This window comes from Schistocerca serialis, unplaced genomic scaffold (genome assembly GCF_023864345.2).
Source record: "Schistocerca serialis cubense isolate TAMUIC-IGC-003099 unplaced genomic scaffold, iqSchSeri2.2 HiC_scaffold_1352, whole genome shotgun sequence".
Lineage (NCBI taxonomy): Eukaryota > Metazoa > Arthropoda > Insecta > Orthoptera > Acrididae > Schistocerca > Schistocerca serialis.
In genome coordinates, this window is record NW_026047572.1 from 1,247,296 (window position 1) to 1,269,347 (window position 22,052).

Consider the following 22,052-nt stretch of genomic DNA (forward strand, 5'->3'; position numbering starts at 1 on the left):
GCGAGTCGCTGCTCCCGGCAGTCCTCATTTTCGCCGGGACGCTCTGCTGCCAGGCGCTCAGCTGGCCTCTCATCGGCGAATGATGCTGCCCCTCCTACGCAACCTGGGAAAGCGGTCGCAGCTGGCGACGACTCGATGGAACAGGATCCACCTCCCGCCAGTTGTAGCATTGTTCCCTCGGAACCTGGCCCTCTGCGGCCGTCGAGGTGACCCGCTCTTCACGTTTCGTTCCCCCTTTTTTCTGACTAGCGATGGCTTTGTTACATTGGAACATAAGAGGTATTCGATCTAATCGAGAGGAATTACAACTGCTCCTCCGCCTGCACTGTCCGCTCGTCCTTGGTCTCCAGGAAACCAAGTTGCGCCCAACTGACCGTATTGCTTTTACCGACTATACCTCGGAGAGCTCTGACCTCACCCCTGCGGACGGTGTTCCAGCTCATGGTGGGGTCATGTTGCTCGTTCGGGACGATGTCTATTACCATCCCATCCTGTTGACCACCCCACTCCAAGCAATAGCTGTCCATATTATTCTTTCTGCCTTTACTTTTTCCGTTTGTACCGTCTACACTCCATCGACATCCGCAGTTAGTCGGGCTGACATCATGCACCTGATTGTTCAGTTTCCTCCGCCGTTTTTATTGTTTGGCGACTTCAATGCCCATCATCCCCTTTGGGGCTCTCCTGCATCCTGTCAGAGAGGCTCCTTCTTGGCGGATGTCTTCAACCATCTCAATCTTGTCTGCCTCAATACTGGTGCCCCGACTTTCCTCTCGGACTGTACTCATACCTACTCCCACTTGGACCTCTCGATCTGTTCTACCACTCTTGTCCTTCGGTTCGAGTGGTATGTCCTTTCTGACACCTATTCGAGCGACCACTTCCACTGTGTTGTGCGTCTCCTGCACCACACCCCATCCCCACGTCCTTCGAGCTGGAACATACCGAAAGCTGACTGGGGACTTCACTCCTCCCTGGCGACCTTTCCGGACCACAATTTTCTCAGTTGTGACAGTCAGTTCGAATACCTCACGGCTGTTATCGTCAATGCTGCTGAACGTTCCATTCCTCATACTACCTCTTCTTCACGTCGCGTTTCCGTCCCCTGGTGGAATGAGGCTTGTAGAGACGCTATCCGTGCTCGACGACGTGCTTTACGCACCTTTCGCCGCCATCCTACGTTGGCGAATTGTATTGGATACAAACGACTCAGAACGCAATGCCGTAGAGTCATCAAAGACAGCAAAAAATCTTGTTGTGCCTCTTTCACCAGCTCCTTTAACAGTTTAACGCCCTCTTCTGTCGTCTGGGGTGGCCTGCGCCGGCTGTCGGGCATTAAGGCCCACTCCTCGGTACCTGGCCTGACCTCAGGTAATGAGGTCCTTGTTGATCCTGTGGCTGTCTCCAACGCCTTTGGCCGCTTTTTCGCGGAGGTTTCAAGTTCCGCCCATTACCACCCTGCCTTCCTTCCCAGGAAAGAGGCAGAAGAGGCTCGGCGACCTTCCTTCCACTCGCTGAATCTGGAAACTTATAATGCCCCCTTTACTATGCGGGAACTCGAACGTGCGCTTGCACTGTCGCGATACTCTGCTCCGGGGCCAGATGCCATTCACGTTCAGATGCTGGCCCACCTTTCTCCGTCAGGCAAAAGTTTCCTTCTTCGTACCTACAATCGCGTCTGGACCAATGGTCAGGTCCCCATGCGTTGGCGTGACGCCGTCATTGTTCCTATACCCAAACCTGGGAAGGATAGACACCTTCCTTCTAGTTACCGCCCCCTTTTCTCTTACAAGCTGTGTCTGTAAGGTGATGGAGCGCATGGTTAATGCTCGGTTAGTTTGGATTCTTTAATCTCGACGGCTACTTACCAATGTTCAATGCGGCTTTCGTCGCCGCCGCTCCGCTGTTGACCACTTTGTGACCTTGTCGACATTCATCATGAACAACTTTTTGCGAAGGCGCCAAACGGTAGCCGTGTTCTTCGATTTGGAGAAGGCTTATGATACCTGTTGGAGAGGAGGTATCCTCCGCACTATGCACAGGTGGGGCCTACGCGGTCGCCTGCCCCATTTATTGATTCCTTGTTAACAGATCGAAAGTTTAGGGTACGTGTGGGTTCCGTATTGTCCGACGTCTTCCTCCAGGAGAACGGAGTGCCTCAGGGCTCCGTCTTGAGCGTAGCCCTTTTTGCCATAGCGATCAATCCAATTATGGATTGCATTCCACCTAATGTCTCAGGCTCTCTTTTTGTCGATGACTTCGCGATCTACTGCAGTGCCCAGAAAACATGCCTCCTGGAGCGCTGCCTTCAGCGTCGTCTAGACAGCCTATACTAATGGAGCGTGGCAAATGGCTTCCGGTTCTCTGAAGAGAAGACGGTTTGTATAAACTTTTGGCGATATAAAGCGTTCCTTCCGCCATCCTTACATCTCGGTCCCGTTGTTCTCCCATTCGTGGAAACAACTAAGTTTCTAGGGCTCACACTAGACAGGAAACTTTGTTGGTCTCCGCACGTCTCTTATTTGGCGGCCCGTTGTACACGTTCCCTTAATGTCCTCAGAGTTCTTAGTGGTTCATCTTGGGGAGCGGATCGCACTGTCCTGCTTCGCTTGTATCAGTCCATTGTCCGATCAAAGCTGGATTATGGTAGCTTCATCTACTCGTCTGCTCGGCCGTCCCTCTTACGCCGTCTCAACTCCATCCACCATTGGGGGTTACGTCTTGCGACCGGAGCATTCTACACTAGTCCTGTCGAGAGTCTTTATGCTGAAGGTGCCGAATTACCATTGACCTACCGGCGCGATGTACTGCTTTGTCAGTATGCCTGCCGGCTGTTGTCACTGCCCGACCACCCCTGCTATCAGTCCTTCTTCGCAGATTCTCTCGACTGTCAGTATGGGTTGTATGTGTCTGGCCTGCTGCCCCCTGGAGTCCGCTTTCGTCGCCTGCTTCGACAATTGGATTTTGCCCTCCCTACTACCTTCAGAGAGGGTGAGAGCCCGACACCACCGTGGCTCCAGGCTCCGGTTCATATTTATCTCGACCTCAGCTCGCTCCAGGAGGGTACACCGGCTGCAGTGTATTGCTCTCGGTTTGTCGAACTTCGTGCGCGACTTGCCATTCACGCCTTTATTTACACTGATGGCTCCAAAACTGATGATGGTGTCGGCTGTGCCTTTGTCGTCGGGGCCGTCGCCTTTAAATACCAGCTCCTCGACCAATGTTCCAGCTTTACGGCCGAGCTTTTTGCTCTCCATCAGACCGTTCAGTATGCCCGCCGCCACCGCCATTCATCGTATGTACTCTGCTCTGACTCACTCAGTGCTCTTCAGAGCCTTGGAGCTCCCTATCCGGTCCATCCCTTGATTCAGCGGATCCAGCAGTCCCTCCATTCTTCTGCTGCTGATGGCTCTCCTGTCAGCTTTCTGTGGGTTCCCGGCCATGTAGGAGTGCCTGGGAATGAAGCTGCTGATGCTGCAGCCAAGGCTGCAGTCCTCCTGCCTCGGCCAGCCTCCCATTGTGTCCCGTCATCTGACGTTGGTGGAGTTGTTTGTAAGAGGCTTGTGTCGTTGTGGTGGGATACTTGGTCATCAATTCAAGGAAACAAGCTCCGGGCAGTAAAACCGTTCCCAACTACTTGGACAACCTCCTCCCGACCATCTCGGCGAGAGGAGGTCCTTCTGACCGGGTTGCGGATTGGGCATTGCCGGTTTAGCCACCGCTACCTGCTCTCTGGTGACCCAGCCCCGCAGTATCCTTGTGGTCATGCATTAACAGTGCGCCATGTTTTATTGTAGTGTCCTCGCTTTAGTCAATCTCGTGTTGTCCTGTCTCTGCCATCTAATTTACAGGATATTTTAGCTGATGACGCTCGAGCAGCTGCTCGTGTTGTTCGTTTCATTATTTTGACTGGCTTGTCCAACGACATCTAACTCTTTCACTTACTTTATCTGCATCTCTGTAAGAACTTTCTGGTGCCCCTTCCCCTCTTGTGTTTTACTAGATTCTATGTGCTCTAACAATTGGGACTGGGCGCTGATGACCTCAGTAGTTGAGCGCCCTTAAACTCCCCCCCTCCCACACCCCCAAAAAAAGAAAAGGCGGTATCTTAATAGCGTCCAAGGAAACAAGATGACCTAAGAACTAAATCTGCTCACTAGCAAGCATGACATTTGAAAGGTTTAAAGGTCAAACCGGGTGAACGAAGTCTTCATTAACACTTGCTCAAGATAAAAAACGTGGTCCTCAAAAGAGCGACAATAATTGACATCATCTAAATAATTGTAAACACACACGAACTTAAGATCCCCCCAGGATATCGTTCAAAAGGGGTGAAAGGAAAGCAGCGCCAGTGGCGAAGCCAAACGGAACCTGGTTAAATTCGTACATGTTCCAGTCTGTGCAAAAGGCAGTAACCTATTTAGATTCATCACTCAGTGGTAATTGGTAGTACGCTTGATTCAAGTCAAGCACCTATAAAACACAGGCGCCGGCAAACCAAATAAGAGTTTTTGTATGAAGCCCTTGCCTGACCTCTACAATTATCTTCTCATTGAGAACTCTATAGTCAACAACAGCCACAACACTGTCGTGTAGGCACTAAAAATATAGGCGAAGCACACGGGGAAGTGGACGATCTAACAACCTCGTTGCGCAACATATCATCGACCTTCCGCCTCAATATCTTCATTTTGGGAGGCGAAGGACGGTAAGGGGCATGGCGCACTGAATGGTGACAGTGAGACGAATCTCGTACTGGATTTTACCAGTCACCACCAAACGCTCCGTTAGCACAGCAGGAAATTTATCTTAGACAGCCCTTAATTGGGTTCAAATGGCTCTGAGCACTATGGGACCTAACGTCTGAGGTCACCAGTCCCCTAGAACTTAGGTTAGCTAGGTTTAGGTATTTCTAAGGACATCACACACATCCATGCCCGAGGCAGGATTCGAACCTGCGACCGTAGCAGCCGCGCGGTGCCAGACTGAAGCGCCTAGAACCGCTTGGCCACCGCGGCCGGCCCTTAATTGGGTAGCTTGCTTGTCATCAAAATGATTTACTGAAAATCAGACCGTTCTGTACTTAAAGAATTGTTCTTGCAAATTTCAGAACAACATCAGAGTGCTATGTAACAAGACGAACGGATTTTAAAATAAAAGGTATTGCTGGCAATATGTAAAACTAAACCAGTCACATCCCAATAGTAAGGACCGAGCGATGTGGCGCAGTGGTTAGCACACTGGACTCGCATTCGGGAGGACCACGGTTCAATCCCGCGTCCTGCCATCCTGATTTACGTTTTCTATGATTTCCCTATATCGCTCCAGACAAATGCCGGGATGGTTCCTTTGAAAGGACATGGCCGACTTCCTTCCCCGTCCTTCCCTAATCCGATGAGACCGATGACCTCGCTGTCTGGTCCCCTCCACCGAACAACCCAACCCAAGAGTCAGGTTGAAGACTGTCAGTCAGCGTTTTTTCTTGGCCGCTTCGATTATTTGTGCTAAGGAATCAAACTCCCATGCATGTGTCCAACCAGGGGCAACTCTTGACCATTTGCCACGTGAGATCCCTGGGAGGTAGCTTTCATGGGGGTGGATTCACAGAAATTGCGGAACTCGAGCTACCACTCGGAATCAAGCAGTGAGACAGAACTACCCGACACCAACAGTCACGGACACCAACAGTCACGGACACCAACAGTCACGGACACCAACAGTCACGGACACCAACAGTCACGGACACCAACAGTCACGGACACCAACAGTCACGGACACCAACAGTCACGGACACCAACAGTCACGGACACCAACAGTCACGGACACCAACAGTCACGGACACCAACAGTCACGGACACCAACAGTCACGGACACCAACAGTCACGGACACCAACAGTCACGGACACCAACAGTCACGGACACCAACAGTCACGGACACCAACAGTCACGGACACCAACAGTCACGGACACCAACAGTCACGGACACCAACAGTCACGGACACCAACAGTCACGGACACCAACAGTCACGGACACCAACAGTCACGGACACCAACAGTCACGGACACCAACAGTCACGGACACCAACAGTCACGGACACCAACAGTCACGGACACCAACAGTCACGGACACCAACAGTCACGGACACCAACAGTCACGGACACCAACAGTCACGGACACCAACAGTCACGGACACCAACAGTCACGGACACCAACAGTCACGGACACCAACAGTCACGGACACCAACAGTCACGGACACCAACAGTCACGGACACCAACAGTCACGGACACCAACAGTCACGGACACCAACAGTCACGGACACCAACAGTCACGGACACCAACAGTCACGGACACCAACAGTCACGGACACCAACAGTCACGGACACCAACAGTCACGGACACCAACAGTCACGGACACCAACAGTCACGGACACCAACAGTCACGGACACCAACAGTCACGGACACCAACAGTCACGGACACCAACAGTCACGGACACCAACAGTCACGGACACCAACAGTCACGGACACCAACAGTCACGGACACCAACAGTCACGGACACCAACAGTCACGGACACCAACAGTCACGGACACCAACAGTCACGGACACCAACAGTCACGGACACCAACAGTCACGGACACCAACAGTCACGGACACCAACAGTCACGGACACCAACAGTCACGGACACCAACAGTCACGGACACCAACAGTCACGGACACCAACAGTCACGGACACCAACAGTCACGGACACCAACACACGGACACCAACAGTCACGGACACCAACAGTCACGGACACCAACAGTCACGGACACCAACAGTCACGGACACCAACAGTCACGGACACCAACAGTCACGGACACCAACAGTCACGGACACCAACAGTCACGGACACCAACAGTCACGGACACCAACAGTCACGGACACCAACAGTCACGGACACCAACAGTCACGGACACCAACAGTCACGGACACCAACAGTCACGGACACCAACAGTCACGGACACCAACAGTCACGGACACCAACAGTCACGGACACCAAGCAGTCACGGACACCAGCAGTCACGGACACCAAGCAGTCACGGACACCAAGCAGTCACGGACACCAAGCAGTCACGGACACCAAGCAGTCACGGACACCAACAGTCACGGACACCAAGCAGTCACGGACACCAACAGTCACGGACACCAGACAGTCACGGACACCAGCAGTCACGGACACCAGCAGTCACGGACACCAGCAGTCACGGACACCAAGCAGTCACGGACACCAAGCAGTCACGGACACCAGCAGTCACGGACACCAGCAGTCACGGACACCAAGCAGTCACGGACACCAGCAGTCACGGACACCAGCAGTCACGGACGACCAGCAGTCACGGACAGCCAGCAGTCACGGACACCAGCAGTCACGGACACCAGCAGTCACGGACACCAGCAGTCACGGACAGCCAGCAGTCACGGACACCAGCAGTCACGGACAGCCAGCAGTCACGGACAGCCAGCAGTCACGGACAGCCAGCAGTCACGGACGCCAGCAGTCACGGACAGCCAGCAGTCACGGACGCCAGCAGTCACGGACGCCAGCAGTCACGGACGCCAGCAGTCACGGACGCCAGCAGTCACGGACGCCAGCAGTCACGGACGCCAGCAGTCACGGACGCCAGCAGTCACGGACGCCAGCAGTCACGGACGCCAGCAGTCACGGACGCCAGCAGTCACGGACGCCAGCAGTCACGGGACGCCAGCAGTCACGGACGCCAGCAGTCACGGACGCCAGCAGTCACGGACGCCAGCAGTCACGGACGCCAGCAGTCACGGACGCCAGCAGTCACGGACGCCAGCAGTCACGGACGCCAGCAGTCACGGACGCCAGCAGTCACGGACGCCAGCAGTCACGGACGCCAGCAGTCACGGACGCCAGCAGTCACGGACGCCAGCAGTCACGGACGCCAGCAGTCACGGACGCCAGCAGTCACGGACGCCAGCAGTCACGGACGCCAGCAGTCACGGACGCCAGCAGTCACGGACGCCAGCAGTCACGGACGCCAGCAGTCACGGACGCCAGCAGTCACGGACGCCAGCAGTCACGGACGCCAGCAGTCACGGACGCCAGCAGTCACGGACGCCAGCAGTCACGGACGCCAGCAGTCACGGACGCCAGCAGTCACGGACGCCAGCAGTCACGGACGCCAGCAGTCACGGACGCCAGCAGTCACGGACGCCAGCAGTCACGGACGCCAGCAGTCACGGACGCCAGCAGTCACGGACGCCAGCAGTCACGGACGCCAGCAGTCACGGACGCCAGCAGTCACGGACGCCAGCAGTCACGGACGCCAGCAGTCACGGACGCCAGCAGTCACGGACGCCAGCAGTCACGGACGCCAGCAGTCACGGACGCCAGCAGTCACGGACGCCAGCAGTCACGGACGCCAGCAGTCACGGACGCCAGCAGTCACGGACGCCAGCAGTCACGGACGCCAGCAGTCACGGACGCCAGCAGTCACGGACGCCAGCAGTCACGGACGCCAGCAGTCACGGACGCCAGCAGTCACGGACGCCAGCAGTCACGGACGCCAGCAGTCACGGACGCCAGCAGTCACGGACGCCAGCAGTCACGGACGCCAGCAGTCACGGACGCCAGCAGTCACGGACGCCAGCAGTCACGGACGCCAGCAGTCACGGACGCCAGCAGTCACGGACGCCAGCAGTCACGGACGCCAGCAGTCACGGACGCCAGCAGTCACGGACGCCAGCAGTCACGGACGCCAGCAGTCACGGACGCCAGCAGTCACGGACGCCAGCAGTCACGGACGCCAGCAGTCACGGACGCCAGCAGTCACGGACGCCAGCAGTCACGGACGCCAGCAGTCACGGACGCCAGCAGTCACGGACGCCAGCAGTCACGGACGCCAGCAGTCACGGACGCCAGCAGTCACGGACGCCAGCAGTCACGGACGCCAGCAGTCACGGACGCCAGCAGTCACGGACGCCAGCAGTCACGGACGCCAGCAGTCACGGACGCCAGCAGTCACGGACGCCAGCAGTCACGGACGCCAGCAGTCACGGACGCCAGCAGTCACGGACGCCAGCAGTCACGGACGCCAGCAGTCACGGACGCCAGCAGTCACGGACGCCAGCAGTCACGGACGCCAGCAGTCACGGACGCCAGCAGTCACGGACGCCAGCAGTCACGGACGCCAGCAGTCACGGACGCCAGCAGTCACGGACGCCAGCAGTCACGGACGCCAGCAGTCACGGACGCCAGCAGTCACGGACGCCAGCAGTCACGGACGCCAGCAGTCACGGACGCCAGCAGTCACGGACGCCAGCAGTCACGGACGCCAGCAGTCACGGACGCCAGCAGTCACGGACGCCAGCAGTCACGGACGCCAGCAGTCACGGACGCCAGCAGTCACGGACGCCAGCAGTCACGGACGCCAGCAGTCACGGACGCCAGCAGTCACGGACGCCAGCAGTCACGGACGCCAGCAGTCACGGACGCCAGCAGTCACGGACGCCAGCAGTCACGGACGCCAGCAGTCACGGACGCCAGCAGTCACGGACGCCAGCAGTCACGGACGCCAGCAGTCACGGACGCCAGCAGTCACGGACGCCAGCAGTCACGGACGCCAGCAGTCACGGACGCCAGCAGTCACGGACGCCAGCAGTCACGGACGCCAGCAGTCACGGACGCCAGCAGTCACGGACGCCAGCAGTCACGGACGCCAGCAGTCACGGACGCCAGCAGTCACGGACGCCAGCAGTCACGGACGCCAGCAGTCACGGACGCCAGCAGTCACGGACGCCAGCAGTCACGGACGCCAGCAGTCACGGACGCCAGCAGTCACGGACGCCAGCAGTCACGGACGCCAGCAGTCACGGACGCCAGCAGTCACGGACGCCAGCAGTCACGGACGCCAGCAGTCACGGACGCCAGCAGTCACGGACGCCAGCAGTCACGGACGCCAGCAGTCACGGACGCCAGCAGTCACGGACGCCAGCAGTCACGGACGCCAGCAGTCACGGACGCCAGCAGTCACGGACGCCAGCAGTCACGGACGCCAGCAGTCACGGACGCCAGCAGTCACGGACGCCAGCAGTCACGGACGCCAGCAGTCACGGACGCCAGCAGTCACGGACGCCAGCAGTCACGGACGCCAGCAGTCACGGACGCCAGCAGTCACGGACGCCAGCAGTCACGGACGCCAGCAGTCACGGACGCCAGCAGTCACGGACGCCAGCAGTCACGGACGCCAGCAGTCACGGACGCCAGCAGTCACGGACGCCAGCAGTCACGGACGCCAGCAGTCACGGACGCCAGCAGTCACGGACGCCAGCAGTCACGGACGCCAGCAGTCACGGACGCCAGCAGTCACGGACGCCAGCAGTCACGGACGCCAGCAGTCACGGACGCCAGCAGTCACGGACGCCAGCAGTCACGGACGCCAGCAGTCACGGACGCCAGCAGTCACGGACGCCAGCAGTCACGGACGCCAGCAGTCACGGACGCCAGCAGTCACGGACGCCAGCAGTCACGGACGCCAGCAGTCACGGACGCCAGCAGTCACGGACGCCAGCAGTCACGGACACAGCGGGCAGAAGATTCACCCAGAGAAATTCCGGCCCTCACCTCATGGCGTCAACTGCTAGGCCTGGGCCCCCACCTAATAACATATCCACACACCAAGAGATTTCGGGCTCCACAACGAAAAGAACTCTCTCACTTAGCAATCCACGAGATGAACGAAGACCATCACTTCTAGAAACCACGGACGCAGATTGAGAACCCTTATTCTGCTCGCACTGCTCGTCAGCAAACCTGAAGCCCTCACTAGTCGCAAGTACCCGATTAAACTCGGCAAAGGTTACCGATTTATTAGCGAATTGCAAACACAACCCATCTTCCGGCCTGATGCCTTCCAAAATGCTAGTGAATAGGATAGCGTCTCTAATATTTATATATGAGACAGCAACAGCCACGTGAACACGCTCAGTATATTGTATCCCCATCTCATTAAAACCTTGAACTTGGGAATAATAAAGGCGCTCGAGTTTTTAGTCAATACCCGTCGGTACCTCGTTCTCTACCTATTCGGCCCCTAAGTTGATACAAGAAGCTTTGATTTACAAGGACACTACACAATAAATTCTCTACAAACCTCAAGACAAAGGATACCGCAAGGAAAGAATAACACAATTACAAACTTGTGATGCATCAGCGTGGCGCTCCAAACGTAAAGTCGTGGACAAAACGAGCGAGGCCCCACGCCTTTTTAAAGCTGTGCGGATCAGCATAACGAAGTCTGCTACACAGCATAACAGGCAAGGCGACCAAGTGTTTCACACCTGTGCATAGTATGTTGGTAATTGACTACGTTCGGGGAGTTCTTCAAACTGTTTTCAATCATGTGTAAGGCTACATTAATGCTGATCAGTATGTTAAACACAAGTAAGTATAAGGTACAAATGAAAGAAGAATTAAAATGAATTGTACTAATAAAAATGAATTTCAGCTTGTCGAGATAACATAACCGTTTTAGTAAGACAAAGTACCCCAGATCGTTACGAATTAGCAAAATAATATGAGCATTTTGCCGCGAAACGGTGTGTGTCAACGTTCAGACCAGTCATACTGGGTTACCGCTGCTGACCTACCATCAAAGTGTGCAAATTTAGCAATGCGTGAAGATTCACAACGAAATTCAGTTAAAAATCATTCAGTGCCATACTAAAGTTGATTCATTTATTTACAGAAGCGGAAAAAGGAGGCAGAATCAAGTATGAAATTCTACAAGAGTTTCATATTGACATCCACAGGGCGCCGTTACAGAACAAATGTAGCAATAAAAGGTATTAGAGGCACGAGAATTTCTTAAAATTGCTTTACTGATCGTCTATCTGCCTCCATCGAGATTAGAACCGAAAACAAACCAGAGCTATTCCAGTAGCAAACACCTTTCACCACGCTTGCAGACAACCCAGGCAAACAGCCCTCTATTATTACCCTAGAGATGAAAAAGCCGGCAATTTCGCAATGAAAATGGCAAAATGATCTGCAGTTCCTATTACATAGAGCTTTCTGGACTAAAAAAACATGAATTTTCTACCTTAATGTCATGTCATCGCTTATGTGACAATCATTCGGGATGTTTATCGAAATAACAGAACACTGTTGTTAGCGAGTAAATGTAGTAGGCCAGTTCTGCACAACCGCAGGAAATAAACGGCTAAATAATGGAGACTTCTAAACATTGTGGAATACGTTTACCAGCTAGACTCGCCACATCCAGAAAACGTTCATTAGCCGAAGTGTTCCTTAAGCTATCTAGCAATGGGAATGCTCGGTGGCATTAATACTGGGATCTGAATTACCACGGGTATAGGCAAATGGATTTTATTTGCATTCCTGTAAACGTGATTTGGATTGAAGTCGTAGCTACGATTAATATGCTGATGTATCGACTGCAACTAGAACATTTCGAATAAAGAGTACGGAATTATTTATGCTGCCGTCATCTTCAGTAACCGTCGTAGCTATTTTCGTTGTTAGGATTTCGTCACATAAATCGGTACAAATTGAACCCTACTAGACCATCTATCTGTCTACCCAACTCTTAAAATCAGTTTACCTCGAGTGTGGGTAGACATAATAAGCGGAAATGTATCGCACTTCTTGCGGTATACTGTCCCTTGGTGGTGTAATAAGGTGAACTATGTCAACGTAATCTGAAGAAAACTTACGCGAAAGGTCAAAAAATCGCTCTACGAACTATGCCACTTCGGTAGTAAGTCCCATAGACCTAGAACTACTTAAACCTACATAACCTACGGACATCACACACACGGTGCCCGAGGTATGATTCCAACCTGCGACTGAAGCGACAAGAACAGTTCGGCCACCGTACCCGGCGAAACCCTTTTCACCTCATGTATAATGATTATCCTCACAAGACAGTGTATATTAACAGTATTCGCCAGCAACTGAGATCGTTTAATCACGGAACTTTTACGAAGCTACATTCAAATTTTGTTCGATGTCGTCTGCAATATCCACTTACAAACACCCTAGGAAAGTCGTATGCGATATCCACTTCTGAAGACGCTGGCGGATACTGTAGTGCCATAACAAGTAGTTAAGAATTTATTTTTATTGGTCCATGCATGACTCTTTATTTCAGTATCAATTTGACGCACCTAGGTGTATATTCAATTTTTGTTCATTATTTTCAGCCACAGCAAACAGCTTTGATACTCAAATCAAATGTCACTCACATGTCGCAATTACAGCATAATTCCGTTGTTACATCTACATGACTACATCTACAGGATTTCTTTGCAATCATGACTTACGTTCCTGGCAGAGGGTTGATCGAACTACCTTCGGACTATTTCTCTACCGGCCCACTCATTAACAGCGTGCGGGCAAAAGGACCACTTGCACGGGAAGAAATGACCATAATAATAATGTAATTCAGGGCTCGTGAGCAATGATGTAAGTTCCCGACGAAATAATGTTTCGACCTTCAGAACAGATGTTGGTGATTGAAATTGGTAATCTTCTCTTTCACCTGATATATAATAATGAACAGTAAGTTTCTCTTACATAAACAGTCTTTAACACAGGAGAAATATCGGTTTCAACAACAACCTTCACTTATACAGGCAAATTTAAAAACGGAACAATAACTGAAATAATTACTGTTTATCACAATAAGTAGGTCTAAGCCACTCTTACCCCTGCGGGGACCACTCCTAAAACTGAGTAGACAACAAGTTAAAGTAACCACACAATTCATGCAGCCGTAAGGCCCTTAAATAAGACCCATTCGAATTAAGTAAATATTCGTAATTTAAGTTACACAACAACCAAGAACAAAAATTAGTCCAAGTGAAGCAAACCAAGCGCTCAATCACGTGTGAGATAGAGGCGAGCGAGTGCGTCGTGACTTACCCCAGGTCATTGCTAGTAGCGCCACGTCACCTTAACGCGTCTGAATGTAGCGCACAAGTATTGGACCACAATTTAGTATAAAATTGAAAATCAAAGTTAATGTTTAAAACTTTATTACACTAAACTATAATTTAACAATGTTCCAAATACCAAGTCTTGATGTTCTTAACTTAATAGTTTACGGAAAAATGCCGTTTAACAGAAAAATCAGAGGCGCTAAATAATGACGCTAGGAAGCCAGAATTTGGTCATAAGGTGCAGTTAGAAGTTATAAATAAGTGATGCTGGTTTCCAAAATCATAGAACAAACATTATCGCCAGAATCTACGTTTTTCAGAAAAATCAGAGGCGCTAAATAATGAACTTAGAAATTTGAAAATTTGTTTTTCAGTACACCCAAAAAATAAGTGTCCACGTTAATCTACCTCTTATAGTTTTTGAGTAAATATAAACTAATTATCTAACCTAAATATTGTAGATTAAGTAATTGAAATTTTAATGTTAGAGGATTTTTGTTAAACCAGATGATCGAATATATCAAATAATAGAGCTACACAGAGTTTAAGACTTAACATAAATAGCAGCTGATGTGTCTTAGCAAAGTTATGGTTCAGAGGTAACAATCTACCGATAGTTCCACTAAATAAATTCTATTAAGCAAAGTTTTCATTCTAGCAAGCTGATACTTTCTACGTGCTTTCAAACTGTTTACCTGCATACCAGCAAAAATTAAGAAGTTTATGAAGTAATTGGTAACTATATTATTAAAGATTATATGCCCGAGATAGCGGTCGTTTGTAGACTGCCGCCGTATGCAAATAGACAGAGACAACAGATGTTTTCTCGGCAGTCCGCACCGGAACCTTAGAAATACAGCCTATGAAGCAGTAGAAAGGTTTCACTTCGCTCTCTGACACTGTGAGGTCCACCCCAGTTAAACGTCTGGTCGCGCTGTGCCTCGGATGACGTCACAGCCAAGCTGTGACAAGCGCGTATTTGGCAGTGAAAACGGATAGTGAATTCGCGAGGACTGTACACCGTCCTGGATCGTTTAGAATTCGGTAAAATAACTGTCAGTGTGCCGTCCGTGTGAAATTCAGTTCCACGTGGCAAGTGGTGAATTTATTTCCACTTTTATGCTTAGCATTAATTTTTGAACATTTATTGCGAACTTCCAATTGATGTTAGTAAGGGCGAAAAACAATCTGGTAAGAAGTTACCGTAGAGGTCACCTCTGAACTGCTAAAGGTGCTGTTGGATTAGAAAGACTTCAGTAAAACTTAGAAAATAATTCATAGTCCTGATATCGCAAAGAAATGGGAAATAGACACCTTTCTTTCAGTGGGCTGGACCGGAATGTGGTCATGCAGACCGGAAACTAAGGTCAGTATGTCTCCCTTAGCTTTAATCACGTGGGCCTGGCAACTAATTTGGTGGTCAGCTATAAAGACGGCATCAAAACTTAAAACAAGTAGAGTAAACCTTACTCGCCGCCCCACGCAAGAAAGAGGGAAAATTTCCAACCTTACGTCTAGTAAACTTCCAATGAGTTACAAGAAGTGCGCAACCACAAGAGGTCAAGCTAACTATCAAGAGTAGTGAATTACAGATGCAATTTAAACGTTCAGAAACTGAAATATGGTTAGTGTTCGCAAACTACTGTATGGAAATAGTCTTGGGTTCATTACGTTAGATGACAAGGCAGGGCAAGCTACAAAAGGCAGTCTCTTAAAATCACACACGAAACAGAATATCTGGAAAACTTAACTTGTTTAGCAGTTGCAGCTGGAATCAAAACTCCAGCAAGAACCTACTGCTACTGAAGATGAAGATGTCATCAGTAGTAGAGCAACGCTGGTGCCACCCCACCGTGCATTGTTGCCGTATTTATTCAAGATGGTGGGTACAAAATGGCTGTCATAGATGTGGCAACGTCACAGTGACGTCATTGTCGGCAGTTCCTATTTTTTCGGGAAATGGGTCAATTGGACTACCTCCACTAACCTAACTTTCGTCACCCATCGGCATATTGGCAGGAAAAGTACTCGGTCTGTGCTGGGTGGCTTGATAAGATGGACGTAACTCTATTTTATCCAGTGTGTTCACCACGAGGTCCAGTGTCCAGCTGACCTAGTTTACAACAATGCCATGAGAGGGTGCTGTCGCCCCTCCCATCTCCTCTCCCGTGATGTAATACAAGATGGCAGTCTGGGGAGAAAAGGTGGGAGAAAGACTCAATCGGAGTCTAGCTGCTGGACTGGAAGGATAGATGCAAGTCTTTAACATTGTTTAATTAAACAGTATTCTACACTGCGTACAAAATAGCTTCAAATGATTCAGTACTAAACAGTAGCTCAATCCAGTTTCGACAACAACTGGTGGGTATTTTCGCTATTAGTCTAGCACTGGAGAGTTGCTGCAGCCAATCTCGCCAATAGCCTTATATGAGGAATTATAATAGGACAGAAAGCAATCACTGAAGTGCTTGGTAGTAGGCTCCTGCCAATCTACAAGTGGACAGCTGCTGGTGGAAGAAACATAACGATATGTAAATTGTTCTTCTGCATCTGTATTCTAACAGCCTGCATTACATACAGAACTCCTGTAGCAACATCATTGGAGATATTTCTACTTTTTTACGAGTCGCAAGCTGCATTTTAACCAACACAAACACGGAAAATTTATTGTACGATAATTTTAATGAATGTAGTGCCCGTTATCTTACCTGAAGACGGTGTCTCCTGGAAAAGAAAACTAACCAGACAGCTCAGGGTCACCTCCGGTCACCTGCAGTTTAGTCCAGTGCCATCTACCAGCTAAAGAGGCGGCCAGCTGGGCAGCTGCCACTCGCCTAAGGCCCTGATACTACTTTACTTTCGACCGCCCTGACAACTCCCTCCCCTCCCCTCCCCTCCCCCCCCCCCCCCAACAGCTGCGTTACAATGCGCCCAACTCGAGAGCTAACTGCAGCCACAGCCATGATACTCCTCAGTTTAAAAAGAGAAATCTGAAAAGGGGACGTTTTTTCGTCAATACACCACGAATTTCTCATGCAGAATGTGGATTCCTCCTATTTATACAAGTTATTTTTCAAGAAAGCACTCCGCCATGAACCAAAAATTTCTTCTAAGGGCATGCTCTACCTCGGTCACAGGGTGCCTCCTCACTTTCGAATTCTCTATTAAAGTAACCGAATGGTTTGCCACATACAAAGTCTTTTACATCCTTTGGACTGCAGACCCACAACTTCCAAACGGGAAGGTTTTCACTGCCCTTGCTAATCGATGCTTTGAAAGCTCTCCGCTGCTGCTGCTGCTGCTGCTGAAGCTACTGCTGCCGCTGCCACTCCGTGCCTGCCGCCGTCATGTCCATGTAAACATCTCTTAATTTCCCCATCTTCGTTCTCTTTCCCTATTTCAGAAACACCGGTCGCCAGTAGGCCCCTCAGTCCACCATGGACACCTCCGCCACCTCAATCATATGTACCTCCCATTCCCATGCCGCCACCATTACCTCCTGGAGTGCCTCCTCTAGGTTTCACCTGTCTGCTGCTCCTCCCCTCCCCTGTATCCCCCCCTGTATACTGCCTCTGCTCCTACTCCTCCCCCTGCTCCCACTAATGCTCCTGCCCCCACTGCGGCTGCTGCCACCCATCAGGATGACTTTCTCACTCCCTACTCGGCCTGCTATGACTGCCCCTGCTTAGACTGCCCCTGCTTCCTCCACCTGCGCTCGAGTCGCACGCTGGAGCACCTACCTTCCTTAAAGTGCCTCCGCCTCACATATGGGGCCTGCCTAATGACTCCTCTCACTGCAACCAGTCCCTCACCCCTCATCCCTGGCCAAGTCCACCATAAAGCCCCCCAAATGCACGAGTGCTGATCTTACCTCCACACCCTCCTCCAAAATACCATAGCCCACCTCTCTTCCTTCTGACCCCAAAAGGACACCACCCCTCCTTCCGCCTCCCCAGCCCCAACCCTGTACATATTAGTCCTTTCCAACACCAATCCTAATTCCTTGAAGCCCACATCCTTGCTGTAGAAATCTGCAACTATATCACCAGTCCCCTCATGACTCAGCTTATCCCCCACAGACTTTGTTCTTATCAAATCAACCTCTCCCTCTCGCCCTCCTTCCATACTGACCTCCTCTGGAAACTTCTGCATACCACCTTTTGCCCACAGGTCTCTCACACACTTCCTTACCTCCTCCTCTTCCAACCGGCCCTAACCCCCTCGTCCTCCAACACTCACTGCTGTGATCACAAAGCTCAGCCCTGTGGTCATGGATGTGGAAGTGTTGGTGGAATTGAATGGCCACCCTTCCCTGGAAACCTGCTCAGCCGGACGTATCCGTTTTTGTGGCGGCGTTCGTAGCGACAAACAATTCGCTGTAGGAACGGCTTACGAAGTCACCGCCACACTTTTAATAGCGGGCCGACCGGTCCGCTGGAACAGTGAACAGAAAGATGAAAACCCAAACACTCTGATGAAATAAAACTCGGTACTTATCTTTATTAACGAAGATACAGAAACACAGTAGTGAACTCCGTGTCTACAGAGATCTGTCTAGTTCGAGTCGGAGCGGCTAGGTCAGCGTCGGCTGACGACAAACCACAACTCTGCTGCGATGAACACACAACTGACTAGCAAGTACACAATTTGGTGGCGAGTATACAACTGAGCGGCGAATACAGAACTGTCCTAGCGCTCGCGACTCCAGCGCTTAAGAAACCAGAAGCCAGCGGTGGCGCGCGCAGACTTGCGGCGATTTCCTGTCTCGCTGGCGCTGCTTATGCGGACGGCGTCCGGACTTTGATGCTGCCAACCTTTTGGCAGCGGGCTCGGGTGGCATTACTGGCTAGGATATAACACTCCTCCCCCCCCCCCCCCCCAAATCGCCGCACCGTCGTTGAATAATGACGTGGCGAGCGTCGACGGCGGAGGAGGGGTCTGGCCGCAGGCGTAGCAGAAGAGACCGGGGCGGAGACCGTTGTCGGTGGCAGTCCCCGATCCGCACCCCAGCATTGGCTGCGCGGGGCCTCGGGAAACACCGACTGAAAACCGAGGTCAGGGTGCACGCCTGTGACCATGGGCGCAGCTTCTGGTACTGGACGCGACGGGGCGTCGGGACCCACGAAGAGAGGCAGCGTCTCCTGACGCTGCGTCGACGGCTGCTGAGTGGGCGCCAGACAAGGCGCTGCGGTGTCAGACTCCTTGGGGGTGCCCAAGGAAAGCGGCTGCAGGACAGGCTGCACAGCCACCGCTTGGGAAGGCGGCCCGGCTGAGGGGTCGACGTCCATCAGCTCCGAAGGCGGTGGCGACTGAAGAGGGACCGCAGGCGCCGGAGCGACCACCTGGGGCGCTCCCGGATGAAGCTGCGCGGGAGGCATCAACGGGACGGGCTGTCGGCGTGGTAGCGGCGACGGCTGCTGCTGCTGCCCTGGGGGCGGCAGCGAAGTCGGAAGGCGCGGCTGGAACCCGCCGCGGACCAAATCTGTGGACAAAGAACGAGCGGCAGAATCCGGGCGGCCAGCGCGGCGCAACTGGTTCTGATGCCTCCTGTGCAGCCCAGTAGCACCTTGAACAGTATATAAACCGCGACCCTGGACACTTATCACGGTACCACGTTCCCAACGACGGCGACCGTGATAAACTCTGAAAAAAAAACGGCGTCGTTGCGCTGAAAACGCGTGCGATGCTCAGAAGCGGCGGGTCGATCCGGGGGGTGCAACAACCGTAGTAGGGTGCGATGACGACGGCCGTGGAGAAGCTCCGCAGGCCAAGGGCCGTCGCGTGGCGTGGTCCGGTACGACGACAGGAACGTGATGAGGGCCTGCTGACGAGAGTGCGTAGCACGAAGGCGGTCCATATGATCCTTGAATGTGCGTACAAAACGTTCCGCTGCACCATTCGAATGAGGGTGGAACGGCGGAGTAAGAACATGGCGAATGCCATTGGCAGAACAAAAACTGTCAAATTCAGCAGAGGTAAATTGTGGACCACTGTCAGACACTAAAACTTCTGGAAGACCCTCAATACAAAAAATTGAAGTCAGCGCCTGTATAGTTTGTGCAGACGTTGTAGACTGCATGGGCACAACAAACGGAAAATTACTAAATGCATCTATCACGACGAGCCAACGAGAATGCCAATATGGACCAGCGAAATCAATATGTACTCGCTGCCAGGGACCGGCAGGGCGTGCCCACTCAAAATAGCGTTGAGGCGGAGCAGCTTGGTGTTCGGCACACGTCGAACAATCTGTAGACATCTGCGTAATCTGCTTATCAATGCCGATCCATGTACAATGACGGCGGGCAAGCTGCTTGGTGCGGACCACTCCCCAATGACCTTGATGCAACAAGTCGAGGACCTTGGATTGGAGCACTTGGGGAACCACTAAACGAAGCTGGTCATTCTCGGTGCGTAACAGCAAAACTCCGTGCGAAACAGACAACAGATGACGTTGCGGATAATAGCGACGAACCACAGGATCCGATACGTCCTTTGCCTTGGACGGCCAACCACGCTGAACAAAACGTAATAGTAAACTCACATGAGGGTCCGTAGCTGTCTCACGTGCCACCTGACGATAATCAATCGGAAAATCCCGGAGGGATTGATGCTCATCGGCGTCAATCTGATGGCAAGAGTCGTCAGAGGAATCGAAGACATCATCCGCAGCAATCGGCAATCTAGAAAGCGCGTCAGCGTTTGCATGCTGAGCTGTAGGGCGATACAGTATCTCATACTGGTATTGTGATTACAAAAGAGCCCAACGTTGTAGTCTCTGAGCTGTCCGCTGAGTAACTGGTTTAGACGGATGAAACAGTGACGTCAGGGGCTTGTGATCTGTTACTAAATAGGATGGTCTACCATAGAGGTAGTGATGGAATTTTGTGACACCGAACACAATAGCCAACGCTTCCTTGTCCAATTGGCTATAATTACACCGAGCTTTGTTCAGCAATTTAGATGCGAACGCAATAGGACGTTCGGTGTTACCGACTCGGTGAGACAACACAGCACCGAGGCCGAAAGAAGAGGCATCACAAGCTAACACCAGAGGCTTGTTAGGATCGTAATGGACCAGACAACGATCATTCAATAAAGCCTCTTTAAGCTGCTGAAAGGCTGATTGGCAATCAGCCTTTAAGCTGCTGAAAGGCTGATTGGCAATCAGCTGACAACACAAACGGAACATTCTTACGGCGGAGACGATGCAACGGTGCAGCAATCTGTGATGCATTAGGTATAAACCTAATTTAATATGTCAATTTGCCAAGAACTGCTTGCAATTCCTGCAGATTGCGAGGGGCGGGCAAATCACGAATAGCTGCTAAATGTGACTGGGAGGGATGAATGCCTTGAGCATTAATAACATGCCCCAGATACTCCATCTCCGTAAGGAAAAATGAACATTTATCAATGTTGCAACGTAGGCCTGCCTGAGACAACACTGTAAACAAACACTCCAAATTACGGAAATGTTCAGCAGGCGTCCGACCGGACACAACAATATCGTCTAAATAGTTGCAACACGATGGCACATTAGCCAGAAATTGTGACAAAAAACGCTGAAAAACAGCTGGAGCTGACGCACAACCAAAAGGCAAACGCAAGAAAAGGAATAACCCCAACGACGTGTTTATGACAAAATACAGTTGTGATTGCTCGTCGAGGGGCAATTGCAAATATGCTTCACGGAGATCAATTTTGGAAAAGAAACGAGCTTCCCCTAACTTATCCATCAGCTCGTCCGGTCTAGGCAAAGGAAAAGAATCAATGACCGTCTGAGGATTAACTGTCGACTTAAAATCAGCACACAAACGTAACTTGCCAGACGGTTTCTTTATAATAACTAAGGGAGAAGCCCACTGGCTCGCTGAAACGGGTTGAATAACACCGTTGTTTTGCCAACGACGAAGTTCATCTGCTACAGGTGCCCGGAGGGCGTGAGGCACTGGACGAGCACGAAAAAATCGAGGCTGAGCGTTATCTTTTAACGTAATATGAGCGGCAAAGTTCGCAGCACAACCTAGTTCGTCTTTAAATATGTCACTGTATCGTTTACACAAATCGGTTATGCTGT

The 22,052-nt window shown here is 51.7% G+C and overlaps 1 protein-coding gene across 1 annotated transcript in view; it reads left to right on the plus strand.

Annotated features, from left to right (window-relative positions):
- Positions 1-19,535, plus strand: part of LOC126440161 (mucin-4-like) — a 178,546-nt gene extending 159,011 nt beyond the window's left edge. Inside the window, exons 3-4 of the mRNA XM_050090604.1 lie at positions 5,673-10,595; positions 19,059-19,535. Coding sequence (XP_049946561.1) covers positions 5,673-10,595; positions 19,059-19,535 — 5,400 coding nt within the window. The remainder of the gene's footprint in view (positions 1-5,672; positions 10,596-19,058) is intronic.
- Positions 19,536-22,052: the final 2,517 nt, after the last annotated feature.